The 15,025-nt window shown below is 39.4% G+C and overlaps 1 protein-coding gene across 2 annotated transcripts in view; it reads right to left on the bottom strand.

The window, feature by feature from the left end:
* Positions 1-702: 702 nt before the first annotated feature.
* rhof (ras homolog family member F) overlaps positions 703-15,025 on the bottom strand; it is a 61,281-nt gene continuing 46,958 nt past the window's right edge. For both annotated transcript variants that reach the window (XM_043715753.1, XM_043715751.1), the window contains 3 exons: positions 9,553-9,662; positions 7,616-7,750; positions 703-3,215 (listed from right to left, as the gene is read on the bottom strand). In XM_043715753.1, the coding sequence (XP_043571688.1) occupies positions 3,048-3,215; positions 7,616-7,750; positions 9,553-9,662 (413 nt within the window). In that variant the 3' untranslated portion in view covers positions 703-3,047. The remainder of the gene's footprint in view (positions 3,216-7,615; positions 7,751-9,552; positions 9,663-15,025) is intronic.

The following is a 15,025-nucleotide window of genomic DNA, read 5'->3' on the forward strand; positions in this document are numbered from 1 at the left end:
ATACTATTTTCCATGTTGGTTTGCTAAAGTCTAAGTTTGATTCTCAACAAAGTCAAACATCAAAGTCAAAAACGACCACAGGCTTCAACTGTTTGGTACAGCTTTTAGCTGATCATCATCCTTATGATGCCAGAAACATTCAAAATGAATTAAAAGTCACAAGATTATCTGCATAAAATACACTGGGAGCTGACATCAGTCTGCACAAGCAAGAAATAGGTGATATTGAATCAACAGGTCCTTTTACATTGTGCCCATTTTTTTTCAGGTAAAATTACTTTAAGCTTATCTAGAGCACACTTCTGAAGACCGATTATTGTGCTACAGAAACTTCTATCCTGCTAATACTTAAGGAATCTATATATTTGTCAAAGCAAATACAGTGAATAGATCATTTTCTTATATCTTTGTATCATGCAGGAATAGGCAGACAGCTGCAGACATTTCTGTCAGCGTTTTCTGGCATTTCAGCCATCATGAACCAATAAAAAGAAGCTGTTTATTTCTTTATTGGTTTAAACATTTAACTTTTGCAACAATATGCTTCAATCAGGAGCCCTTTCTGATGAGGAAGTTAAGTTAGACAGTATACATGATTTGGAGATGCCGGTGTTGGACTGGGGTGTACAAAGTTAAAAATCACACCACCAGGTTATAGTCCAACAGGTTTAATTGGAAGCACTAGCTTTCGGAGTGCCGCTTCTTCATCAGCTGGTTGTAAACACATCAATTAAACCTGTTGGACTATAACCTGGTGTTGTGTGATTTTTAACTTTAAGTTAGACAATGACTGAGTTATGAAAGGAAGAATGAAAAGAAGTTGAATTTTCCTTGGAGTGTGATGTTTAGTCCTATAAAATCAGTAGCCTGTTTCCTAACAAAAGGTCACTTGATCTTAGAATCCCTAGTGTGGAAGCAGACAATTTGGCCCATCAAGTCCACACAAAACCTCTGAAGAGCATCCCACCCTATTCCCTGTAACCCTGCATTTCCCATGGCTTATCCACATAGCCTACACAGCCATGGACACAGAGCAATTTACCATAACCAATCCACCTAACCTGCACACCTTTGGACTGTGGGAGGAAACCAGAGTATGCAGAGGAAACCCACTCAGACTTGGGAGAATGTGTAAACTCCACACAAAGTCGCCAGAGGGTGGAATTGAACCCAGGTCCTTAGTGCTGAGAGGCAGCAGCACTGAGACAGAGTGCTGCCCATCTTCTTTCTATTTCTTTGGACACAGCATAATTCATCGGAGTCTGGCTCCAAAATCATGCTTGCATTTGGTTATTTCTCTGAGCAAGGCGGAACAAGCAGAAAGGATTTGCAGCTGTTCAACAAAATGAATTAAAAACTTATTCTTAAGACGTGTCTTATTTGTAGTGCTTTAGCAGATTTCCTGATTGCTCATTTTGAAAGGCTGTGTGGTGGACTTGAGCGATGTAGATGGCAAGATATTAGTTTTCTTTTCCCATTTGGTGCGGAAGTAAATGTTTTCAACTGGCAGTGGTCAAAGAAACAGTCATTGGCATCCAGAGACAATGGGTGGGGGAGGGGGAATATCGACTAATATTCACAGCTCCTGGAAACTGAAGAGGAACGGATGGAGCTCAACATTATTTCCACAATGTTGAATAGCCCGCTGTTATTTAAGGTCAGGATATTTAACAAAAGAAATTTGAAAAAGCCACCTGAAGGTTAGGAGCCATGCTCGTGTAACCCTTTTGTGGGAGGGGAGTCATATTTCAATTTCTCCCCCACTCTTCAGAAAGAGAAGCTTTAGGTCAACACTAAACGGAAATGAGTTGCAGGGGAAAAAAAATTTCAAAATGGCATCTTCCTATTTCAAATAAGTAATCAATGAAATGACCATTAAAGTTGCAAATGCAGAGCTACTAATAAAACCCTTTTTTTTTGCCTTTTTAGTTAAGAAGCAAAGCTAGAGAGAGAGAGAAAATCCTGATCACCAAGGAAAGGGCTGGGGTCTAGGACTGAGTGAAGGGGTTGAGATGAACAAACTTCACTTCAGGTGGGACACACTCCATGCTGGCTTCGGAATTCAGTTGAATATGGAGACTGGAAATTGGTTGCCTTTTAGCCTGGGTATGTTTTTTGGAGGGGGAGGAGTGTTTTATTTCGTCTCAGAAACCACATTTGATTGGAGGAACATGTTGCTCCTTGCAACATCATCCAGTTGCACTTAACTGGAACCACACTTGTGTTGGATGAGCCTGCTGTAGGCACTTGTGAAACTATATTCTTCATACAAGTCTATGCTTTCAGAAGCAAAGGAAAAAGGGGGAAATAGTTACTTTTAAAAAGTGCTTTAGTGCCATTAAACTGTGATTGCTTGTAGTGACAGGTTATGCTGTTACTTCTCACAATTTAAAGCGTGGTTGACCTGAAAGCAGCTGCTATTTTACATTATTTTAAAAAATAAACATTGAACGTAAAAATATGTTCAACCGTAAAAGTTGCATGAGACGCAGGGAGCACTAAATCCAACAGCAACAGTGATGGTTAAGTGATGTTGAGTGACATTAGCACAAGAATAAAACTTGCTGGAAATACACAACAGCATGTTAGCATCAAATTACATTTCAATGACAGCTCATCTTAAGTCATGAAGATATACCCTTTCAAAACACCCTCTTGGCTTCACCCTACATAGATGCTGTGATTCCATTAGTCTATGTATCTTTTTTGATTCAAATGGTCAGTGTTTACAATTTTTTAATTTTTGTATGGAGTTATTTTTTAATGTGGATGAAATGCCTGATTCTACAGATCACTAAAGACTTTTACTCTTCTTGCATCTGACGATTTATTGTGTGTTAGCAATGCATTTCTCGCCTGGAATATCTTGGTATATGGCAACATAACTTTCGAGGGATGTGAGAAATATCCCCTTATCATAAAATGTTTTCAGTGAGAATGTATCACAATTACAAATAAATTTGTTAAAAGCTATGACTAATTATATTACAGTATATGCAGCCCAGTCTGGCACACTGATGTCCATTAACCTCTGTAGGTAATGACTGTCAAAGAAGCAAGCACTGTTTCTGCTTCCTCTTTTTGTTTTTCTTCTTCTTGATGGCATTTAAAGCTGCACTTGAAGCTTCTCTGAAGATGTCCTCTATGTTCTCACGGAATTTAGCTGAACATTCCAAGTACATGACTGCGTTAATCTGGCGAGCAGTCTCTTCACCCTGAAAACAACAAAAATGAGAATCTGTTTCTTTTCTCTCTCCCCTTTCCACATACAATTTTGTGTTGTGTTGCCATTCAGCTCACACCTACAGCCTCGCAGTGGAGAGAGCTTTGTGGTGGATTTATCTCACGTAGCCCCATAACGAGGTGTCATCCTTCAGGGGACTTGCTAACTCCTCCTCTTCACCTGAGAATATTTTCCGCCCCAACACTGACTTATTACCATATGGAAATAACCTACCTGAAGGATCACTGTCAAAGGGGATTGACTAAGTATTTGAAGTGGAATAAAGTACAGGACTATCGAGACAGATCAAAGATCCAGTTTGGACATAACGGGCTGCATAACCTCCTGCTATGCATATAAGATGCTCTGATTCATTACAGGACAAACTAGTCAAAACATAACTGGCAAAAACAATCAAGCAACAATATAATTTAAGACCAGGGTTCCAATTCTAGCTGCCTGATTGGGAGTCCAAACTTCTTCTATGCTTGGAGAGAGACAATCATTGCTCAATCTGATGAGAAAACATATCTTTCTTTGTATCCCAAAGTCTAAAACAATTGAAATGCAAATAAAATAGGAACAATTTTGTTTGGATAGAGAACAGGTAGAAAAAGGTATGTTAAGAAATAACTTACACTAAGACATTTATAATAAAGTGCATCCAAACCCACAACTTCTATCACTTAGGACATGGCTTGCAGATGCAGGAGAGTACCATCGCCTGCAAGTTCCCCTCCAAACCGTATTCTGTACTAGCTTAGAACTACATGGCCACTGGGTCACAATCCAAGATTTCCCTCCCTAACAGCACTAAGATTGTATCTACATCACACAGACTGCAGTGGTTCAGGAAGGTAGCTCACCATCATGTTCTCGAAGACAAATAAGGATGGGCAATAATTGCTGGCCCAGACAGTAACGCCCATGAATAAAAATAAACGTTGGTGTATTGGAAATTTTTAAGCAGATAGAGTATCTGAAACATCAGAATTAGCTTGGTCTAAAAGTACCATTTATTAACCACAAAGTAAACTTGTGCTTTCAGCAATGTACTTTCAGTTTAACTTTGGCACAGTGGTAGTACCTTTACCTTAAAGTTGGAAGGTCTTATGTCGTAATCCATGCTCGAGACTTGAGGTAATCATGTAGCCTGTGTAAACTAGCAACCATATTTCCCTATCCATAATTAAAAGGTATTGAGTTTACTCTGAAACAACCCAACAGTGTATTATGCTAAGTTTTAAAAAATAAAACCTGTTAAGTTGTAAATGTGAATGATGCTTTCTTTGGTTCCATTTTCAATATGTGCAGTCTTTTGACTTTAAGGATATATGAACCTTAAGTTTCACTTTTCTCAGAACTTTACCTTTTACTTTTTCCTTAGTGTCCAACTATTTTCCTTCAACATTTTCTTCTTTCTCAGTTTTTCTCATTTCTTTTAAGTTTCTATTATTTCTGGTTTTACTTTCAGTTCCTTTTTTGCCTGCTCTTTTTTTTTAAATGACTTACTTCACGTCAGCGATTCAGTCACTAATCCTTACAAGTCAGGAAAACTGAATGGAAAAATTAAAAATCACAAACACACCAGGTCATAATCCAACAGGTTTATTTGGAAGCATGATGGTGAGCTACCTTCCTGAACCACTGCAGTCTGTGTGATGTAGATACAATCCAACAGGTTACAACCACCTGATGAAGGAGCAGCGCTCCAAAAGCTAGTGCTTCCAAATAAACCTGTTGGATTATAACTTTGTGACTTTTTAACTTTGTACACCCCAGCCCAACACCGGCATCTCCAACTCATGAATGGAAAAGGAGAGACCAGTTTTCAATAAAAAGTGGAAATAGCTAGGTAAGAGGGTTTTAACATCGCTACAACAGAATGGTTACAGTACAGAAAGTAATCATTTGGCTCTCTGAAGGAGCAATCCAGCTAATTCCCTTGCTACATAACCCAGAAAATGTTTCCCCATTAAGTACCTCATCACTTATTATTAATATGTCTGATTCTCTTTTGAAAGTCTCAATTGAATTGGCCTCCACCACCCTTTCAGGCAGTGATCATAATCACTCAGTGGTTTACAAAATATTTCCCCATGTTGCCTTTGATTTTTTTAACCAATCATTTTAAATCTGTGCCCTTTCATACTTATACCAATGGGGACCGTTTCCTTCCAACTATTATGTCTAGACCCCTCAATTTTGAACATTTCTATCAAACCTCCTTATTTATTATTGCTCCATCCAAATTCTCACTATCTATTTGCCAGTGTTTGGGAAAGCTTGTTTGGATCAAGAGGGTCTTCCTTTTACTTAACATTCCTTTGTGTAACTTTAGATTTATGTTTATGGAAAACCTGGCTCCTATCTCATTGCCAAAGGTGCACTGTCAGTGACTGCTCCACTGAACACTTTTTAGTAAATACAAGGGTGAGAGGGGAAAGATATAAAATGAATCTAAGGGGGGTCTTTTTCCATGCAGAGAGTGGTGCGTGTATGGAACGAGCTGCCAGATGAAGTGGTGGAGGCTGGTACAATTACAGCATTTAAAAGGCATCTGAATGGGTACATGAATAAAAAGGGTTGAGAGGGATATGGGCCAAATGCTGGCAAATGGGACTAGATTAGGTTGGGATCTCTAGTCGGCATGGACGAATTGGACCGAAAGGTCTGTTTCCATGCTAAACATCTCTATGACTCTAATTGCTACTCCAAGTGAAAGGTCTGGAAATTTATGGTAAAACTGGCCATGTGCAAATTCTTTGATAACCCAAGGTTAGACTGAAGGATAAGAAAATGACAATATCAAACTTATTTGATTGCTAATGCATCCTAAACACTGGAGACTTGTACAGCTGAAGTCCATGATTACTATTCAAACATATCACAAACACCTTTACTTTTCAATAATTTTTAAACACTCAAAGGTTGTGTTGTGAATACAGTTTTCATCTGCCTCTCAAGTCTTATTTTGACTCCTCGTCTGTAAAATTAGCTGATGTAAACTATAGTGACAAAAATTATCTTGGCATCCTAAGATTTGAGGGAATTGTAAACAAAAAGCTAATTTTCGATAAAGATTATTCCTTCCTCTCTGTCCATCAGTACTTATATGTTGACTTTCTTAATTACCTGGAATTATCTAGCCATTATCTCTCCGCCTATATATTCTGTGCCTGTGCACTTCCCTCCGCTTCACCTGACAAAGGAACTGCGCTCCGAAAGTTTGTGATTTCAAATAAACCTAGTGGATTGGTGTCATGTGACTTCTGACTTTGCCCACCCAAGTCCAACACTGGCACCTCCATGTCATGCCCTTCACAAGATGGCAGCCAACCTTCTTGACAGTTCACGTGGTGAAGAAATGATATTCAGGAGAGAGTTCTATGATCCCGTGATGATGAAGGAAAGGCAACATATGTTTAACTCAGGAGGGCAATTTGAAGGTTGTGATGTTCTAATGCACTCAGTCTCTGAAAGTATTCAGATGTAGTTGTTGATTAAGGACAGGATCTGGTATTTAGTGATTCCTCTGCATTCAAACTGCTTTCCATGATATGGCTCAAACATAAATAAGAACCTACACAGCTCATTAACAAGGCAACACTTTGAATGTCGGAGAGAAAGTGGCCAAGAGAAATTGTACCGAGTGTGGGGTCCGAGAAAAGCACAGCGGGTCAGGCAGCATCCGAGGAGCAGGAGAACTGACGTTTCGGGCATAAGCCCTGAGTCAATTCTCCTGCTCCTCAGATGCTGCCTGACCTGCTGTGCTTTTCCAGCACCACACTCTCGACTCTTATCTCCAGCATCTGCAATCCTCACTTTCTTCAAGAGAAATAGAACGAATGCCAAACGTCACAATTTCAAGATAATCAGCAAGTGAGCTCAGAGTGACTTGAGGAGAAATGTCTTTACTCAGAGTTGTTAGGATTTGGAATGTGCTGTTTGGGAGAATGGTGAAGATGGGTTCTATAAGAAGTTTCAAAAGAGAGCTGGCTATATATTTGAAAGTAAAGAAGTTAGAGCATTAGAGAGATAGGACTGGTGAATTGGATGGTGAGTGGGACTAGTTGGGTACCTGTTTCAGAAACCTGTATAGATATGATGGATTAAATGGCCTCTTGTTTTGTAAAGTTTTATGATTCTAAATTTACAGATTGAACATTCATTTCTTTAGTAATAATGGTTTTTTGTGTTGTTTTAAGGTACTAAATGCAGGCAGAACTTGATAATTAGATCTATCTCGTTTGCTCAGTTTAAGATAATTTCAATTTATTAAAAAAAAGACACAACGTCCCTTTTTGAAGAATTAGTTTGGAAAACAGCAAAGGCATGGGCTTTAGTTTGACCCTCCATTTCAATCATACTGACATCATTCAGTCACTCTACCTCGTTATATGTGATTGGTTCTTGCTGGGCAGCTCTCAATCTTCTCAAACGTTCTTTGTCCATTCGCAGGTCTGTTTTGCAACCGATCAGGAATATAGGCACCCCCTTGCAAAAGTGACTGACTTCTGGAACCCACTATCATTATTGAGGAAATACAAGAAAAAAAACATGTACACCTTAACATCATTTTTGGACATGTGCAGCATTTTATATTTCTTCAGAATTGTTTCACAACATCACTGCAAAACATGGATGAGTTAACTCATGCTTCAGGCGCTTTTATTTATTCTTTTGATAAGAACCAACAGCCCAGTATTTCCTGCCAAAATAACAATGCTCACCATGATTAATTTGTAAATAGAAACTTGTGGAAATGAAAGAATACTCCATAAATTCTGATTCACCACAATTTGTGACAACTTGCCATTAGCTTATGAAAAAGGCAACACACCCTCATCCTTTGAGAGTTTCATAAAAAAAATAGCTGCACTTGCACATTAATTATGAAGTCAACTCACTACAGGAAGTTAGTGTGGAGGAGGTAGGCCAAAAATGTTTCAGAAATGAGGGAGTTTATCTACAAACTTAGATTGGAGAAACCAGGGCTGTTTACCATGCAGCAAAGAAAGCTGAATGGAAATCTGAAAAAGGGGTACAAGATTTAGACAAGATAGATTTCTCAAACACCTGAAGGTATCAGGACTCGGTGACACAGACTTCAGGTTTTGGGTAAGATACAAGATTCTTCTGGCAAGGAATGCAAGGAAGAATTTAATACTCGGTGAGAGAATGTTGTCTATGAAGGTCAGAGACTAACAATTTCAAAAGGAAATTAGTTGGGCAATTTACTGTACAGGGGTTTGGAATTTACTATATTTCTGCTGTTCATGACTGGGAGTGCAACAATCAGAAAATTCTATAAAATCAGGCTTTGCAGTGCTGCAGCATAGAGGTATAATGCACTGCATTACATAAATTCAGAGGCAGCTTTACACCTAAAATATTTCTCCTCATTCTGCCATTGACATTAACAGCAAATGCTGAGTCCAGGTGAGGCACATCCCCACAACATCCCCCTCACATATGGATGGAAAGTGCTATTGGCAGACAGAGAAATGATTCCCCCCACCAACCTTTATACTTAGGGTTATCAAAGATTACAAAGAGCCAATGGATCGAGGAATGACAAATGGCATTTAATTTAGATAAATGTGAAGTGTTCCATTCTTTTAAGACCAACAAGGGCAGGACTTACAAAATAGATGGCATGGCCCTGGGGACGGTTGTAGAACAGAGACACCTAGGGTTTCATGTTCATAGTTTCTTGCATCACAGGTAGATAGAACAGTAAAGAAGGCATTTGGCACACTTGCCTTCATTGCTCAAACCATTGAATGTAGGAGCTGGGACGTCATGTTGCAGTTGAACAGGATGTTGGTGATGCCACTTTGCTAGATCTAGGGTTAGGAGTTTAAAACTAGAGAGAATAATTTTAAGGTGAGAGGAGAAAGATTTAAAAGGGACCTGAGGAGTAACCTTTTTCCACACAGAGGGTGGTTCGTATGTAGAATGAGCTGCCAGAGAAAGTGGTAGATGCAGATAGAGTTACAATATTTAAAATTCGTTTGGACAGGTACACGAATAGGAAAGATTTGGAAGGATATGGGCCAAATGCAGGGAAAAATGGGACTAGTTTAATTTGGGAAACTTGGTCAGCAATGATAGGTTGGACTGAAGGGTCTGTTTCCATGCTGTCCGACTCTATGATATTCTGTGTTGGGCTTCCACGAAGGGAGTGAAAGAAATTTAAAAATTATTCATCCAGCAAAAGGTGATTACAGTCAATTATTAATTGCAGAGTTATGGTAAAGCAAGTGAACAGTAACTACCATGATTTTGCTTCTGATGAAAATAGAAAACATGATTTGCTTCCTCACCTTAATACGGACATTCTCAAAACTTGTGGGGTTTGTGACATCATAACAGATTAAGAAGATGTGTGTATCTTGGTAGGAGAGAGGGCGGAGCCTGTCATAATCCTCTTGACCTAAATAAAACAGCAAAGTTATCACCACAAAATAATGCATGTTAGTTTGAAATTAGTTTACTTGAAACCATTTATTCAGTTAATAATGGCTTGTCCGTGCAAGATGTTTCAAACATAGGAGCACCGTGACACAAATAAATGCAAAGAAACCTACTGTTGGGATAATGCTGCCATTATTGCAGACAATCCCCCTCCACCGTAATCAACTGATTTTTGTTTCTTGAGACTGTGTGTGTGGTAGCAATTGTCGTGAAAATATAAATATACAGCTCTACCAGTAATCAGGGAATAGAAACCCAGACTGATTTCCATTAGCCAAAGAATATGAAGTAGCAAGACTTTCTTCTTAGCTAAAATCAGCAAAGTCAGTACAAATTAAAGATCAAGGACATGATCTTCCACATAAAAGCAATGTACTGCAGATTGCTTGAAATCAAATAAAAATAGAAAGTGCAGGAGAAACAAAAGTGGTTTGACAGTATGTGTTTCTCTCTCCACTGATACTACCTGACTAGCTGAGTTTCTCTAGCACTTTATGTTTTTATTCCACAATCCCCCAGCTCTCTGGAGCTTGAAACTAGCTTTATAGTCTATCAACTGAGCCTCTTTCCATCTAAACATTACAGGGTGGCATGGTGGCACAGTGGTTGGCACTGCTGTTTCATAGTACCAGGGACCCAGATTCAATTCCAACCCTGGGGACCGGTGTGGAGTTAACACGTTCTCAGTATCTGCATGGGTTTCCTGGAAATGCTCTGGTTTCCTCCCACAGTCCAAAGGTGTGCAGGTTGTGTGGACTGGCCATGCTAAATTGCCCATAGTGTCCAGGATGTGCAAGCTAGGTGGGTTAGTCCAAGTGGGATGCTCTTTGGAAGGCTGGTGTGGACTCAATGGGCCAAATGGCCTGCTTCCACACATGAAGTATCATGAACAGAAATAAGCTATTCAGCCCATCAAGCCCAACCTGCCATTTAATACAATCATGGTTGGAGACAAAAAAAAACTGCTTTTTACATATAAAAAGAGAGTCTAATCTGCTAATGTACAATCTTGCAATCACAAGATATTGCATTCTGCATTATATAGAATGGTGTATCTTTTGTCATGAACAGCGTTAAAGATTGTTTTGGTAAATGTTAAAATAGGATGCTGGAATCCAAAGTAGACAGGCAGGAAGATGGAAGAACACGTTAAGCCCGGCAGCATCAGGAGATGGAGAAGTTGACTTTTTGGTGTTACACCCAAAACGTTAACCTCTCCGCCTCTGATGCTGTCTGGTTTGCTGTGTTCTTCCAGCCTCCTGCCTGTCTACATTTAATACAATCATGGCTGACAGAACACTTCAATGCCTTTTACTCATACCAACCCCATGGCACTGCATTCCACTAGTAATCAGGAATCTATCAATCTCTAACTCAGGTATACACAAAGTTTGGACTCAAAAGGTCCACAACTCTGAGTGAAAAAACAAATTCTCATCTTGGTCCTAAGTGCCATCACCCTTATTTTTAAATTGTGCCTCCTGGTCTTGCTGAATTTTGAAACCACAACATAAAACCAATATCGTGGGGTTCTGCGGGGAGGGGAGGGGGGAGAAAAGAGATCATTTTAACCTACTACATGACATTCTTATGTATTAATGTCCTATTTTAACATTTACCAAAACAATCTTTAACGCTGTTCATGACAAAAGATACACCATTCTATATAATGCAGAATGCAATATCTTGTGATTGCAAGATTGTACAATAGCAGATTAGACTCTCTTTATATGTAAAAAGCATGGTTCTCAAGCTTATTCATTTTCAATGGCGATTTCCCATATTGTTTCAATGTATGGAGACACATACGCCCTCTAACAAGGAGACCAGCCTAAGTGCCTGCCAATCAGCACTCTAGGAACGTGGGTAAGTTTCTCAGCCTGTTGCAGGCCTCGACACTGGAAACACAGGTTAAAGGAGAACAACCAGTGACGTGGAGGTGTCATTTTTTTCCTCTTATCATGCATGGGAATTCCAGGGAGCAGGAAATTAGTGGAGTTGGGAATAAGAGCCAATTCCACCATCCCCCCAACCTGGCCAGCCAATCACCATAGTTTCCATTGGGAAAGCAGGTAATAGGGGAGGTTTCACATTGAAGTGTTGATACCGCAATTAATTGATCTCTAAGGGCCTTAATTGTTAGCAGGTCGTGATGTTGCCCGTGGACATTCTTGCTCAGGCATAATTGCTGAGGTAGTGAGGAGCATGGCAGTCTCACTTCAGGGCCAACCCACCTAATTATTTTCCTTCACACACCTCCAGGGAGGGAAAAGTCATGCCCTCTGACTTTGGGTCAAAAGAGTATCATTAAAGATGTAAACATAACTACTGGCAAGACATGTCAGAGTGTCGACATGGATATTACCATTACTCGTGGGGATACCACCCACCATGTACGCTGCGGGTACTCATGTGACTTGGCCAACATTGCATACCTCATATAGTGCAGGCAAGGATGTCCCAAGGCACAGTACATTGGCAAGACCAAGCAGATGCTACGACAACAGATGAATGGATACCGCGCAACAATTGCCTGAGAGGGATGTTCCCTTCCAGTTGGGAAACACTTCAGCAGTCAAGGACAATCAGCCTCAGGATCTTCAGGTGATCACCCTCCAAGGCAGACTTCGGGATAAGCAACAATGCAAAGTGGCCAAGCAGAGGCCGATAGGCAAGTTCAGTACCCATGAAGATGGCCTCAACCAGGTCCTTGGGTTCATGTCACACCATAGGTGACCCTACTACACTGTACACTTTCTCACACACATACACCCTACTGGAGAGGTGCGCGCACACACACACACACTCTCTCTCCCTCACATGCACACAAGTCAATGAGGTGAATTTGTACTTGCAGACACATTCTATTTTGTTCAAAAAGCACACAATCCATAGGCAGTCAATCCATGTAACATTTTATAAATTTCTACTTTGGAAATAGAACCAGTCTGACTCAAGATTGAAATACAGACAGACTTTAACCTCGCACCTTTAATACATTGTCTGAGCTGAGATGTCACCTTTCTTTTTAATTAAACCTTAAGTTATCTCAAGAATGTGATTTGAAAGTAGTTCTGGAGTTTACATATTAATGAACCGAAACCGACAACCCATTCTAAAAGATGAAAGACTTAATAGCAATCTGGATTTGTTCAATATATCATATCAGTCGCATGACACTGTGACCTTTTGCTATAAATTCTGTGTCTTATGATCCTGCTCCACAGCTACCTAATGAAGGAGCAGCACTTCGAAAGCGAGTGCTTCCAAATAAACCTGTTGGACTATAACCTGGTGTTGTGTGATTTTTAACAAATATAAACAAAGTGCACCACCTCAAACATTACTTGTGTATTTAGTGAAGAAAATATTGCTTCAGAGACATGATAAAAATGCACAATGGGCAGAAAGTCTATGATAGTCACTTATTTTGATTAATTCAAGTTTTAATTGCTTTTCAGAAAACAAAATAATTGGAAGACATTAATAGACATATACTACTTATAAAATATGGGTGCATTTAATGTGAGTCTCGAAAATTATAGTCCAGGACAAGGTTAATAGATCAAGAAGATATTTATACTTGGTACAAAGCCCAATACTAGGGTCACAATAACAATGTAGTCACTAATAATTCTAATAAGGAATTCAGTAAAAAATTCTTTACCCGAAGAGCAATTAGAGTGTGGAATATAGAGTAGTTGTAACAAATACTATAGATACAGTTAAAGGCAATAAAGAAAGGACAAGTGAGTGAAAGAGCTCAAAGGAAATGGTGATAAAGTTAGATGAATTGGGGCAAGATAAACGTAAACAATCATATAGTCTGATTGGGCTGAATGGCCTATTTCAGTGTTGTGAACTCTAGGTAACCAATGTATATACAAGTAGGTTTGAAAGGAGATAAGGAGGAAAGAAAGAAATTCTAATAATGAACAATAAGCAACTTCTATCAAAAGCAAAAATGTAGCATGCTGAAACAACATACCTACAGAAGTACTTTAAGGTAAAGCAACAAATGTTTTTGAAATGCAAACAAAAGACAATCTTCAGAGGAAATGAATTCTCTTGCGGAGACAGGAAGAGGTGTGAAAAAACCTATTCATCTGTCTCTCTGCAATAAATGCTAACCACATCCCTTTCCTCACATCATTTCAGTGAACTGAGTGAAGAATACATTGTGGATATACAGATCTGTCGCCATTTCAGATTTTTTGAGACCATTTTCACAGTGCTGCAACTGCAGTTCCTTTAAGTGTACCTTCTCCTTTATAGTCTAAAGTAGTAATTTTTTTTTCACTTATGTTAGCAGAATTGAGTACATGATGGCTGACAGTTATTCTGCAATGATTGCACTATTAGGCATAGGTGGAGAAGTAGGCCATTCAGCTGATTGAGTTTGCTCCACTTTCGGCATTATGTCTGACCTGATCATCTTCAATTCCACTTCCCTATATTTCTCCCATAACCTTAATTCCCTTACTAATGAAAAAAATTATTCTTTCTCAACCTTGAAAATATTTAATGACTCAGCCTTAATAGCCCACTGCAGTAAAAGAACTGATTCACCAGCCTCAAAAATAAATTCCTCTTTATCAGTCTTAAATGGCTGAATCATTATTCTAAGAATATGACTTCCTAGACAGTCCCACATAATCAAACAACCTTCTCTGGATCTACCCCTTAAGGTGTCCTCTCATTCTCCTAAATACTAACAAGGACCGGCCTAACCTTCTTAACCTTTCTTCAAACAAAATGGCTCCATACTTCATGAAGTTTCTCTGGACTGTCTCCAATGCCAGTGTATCTTTCCTGAGATAAACTGTTCACAGTGCTCCTGCTTTTGTCTGACCAGTGGCTTTTTAGCCAAACTTCCCAACTATTATATTTCATCCCGCTTAAAATAAAGGCCTTACCTTGAAGGCCCGATCTTGAAGAAAGAAGCTTTGACGCTCAAAAGGTAGAAGACAGAGGGTGGTGGTGGAGGATTGTTTGTCAGACTGGTGGCCTGTGACCAGTGGAGTGCCACAAGGATCGGTGCTGGGTCCTCTACTTTGTCATTTACATAAATGATTTGGATGTGAGCATAAGAGGTATAGTTAGTAAGTTTGCAGATGACACCAAAATTGGAGGTGTTCTGGACAGCAAAGAGGGTTACCTCAGATTACAAGAGGATCTGGACCAGATGGGCCAATGGGCTGAGAAGTGGCAGATAGAGTTTAATTCAGATAAATGTGAGGTGCTGCATTTTGGGAAAGCAAATCTTAGCAGGACTTATACACTTAATGGTAAGGTCCTATGGAGTGTTGCTGAACAAAGAGA

The sequence above is a fragment of the Chiloscyllium plagiosum genome, chromosome 25, assembly GCF_004010195.1.
Source record: "Chiloscyllium plagiosum isolate BGI_BamShark_2017 chromosome 25, ASM401019v2, whole genome shotgun sequence".
Lineage (NCBI taxonomy): Eukaryota > Metazoa > Chordata > Chondrichthyes > Orectolobiformes > Hemiscylliidae > Chiloscyllium > Chiloscyllium plagiosum.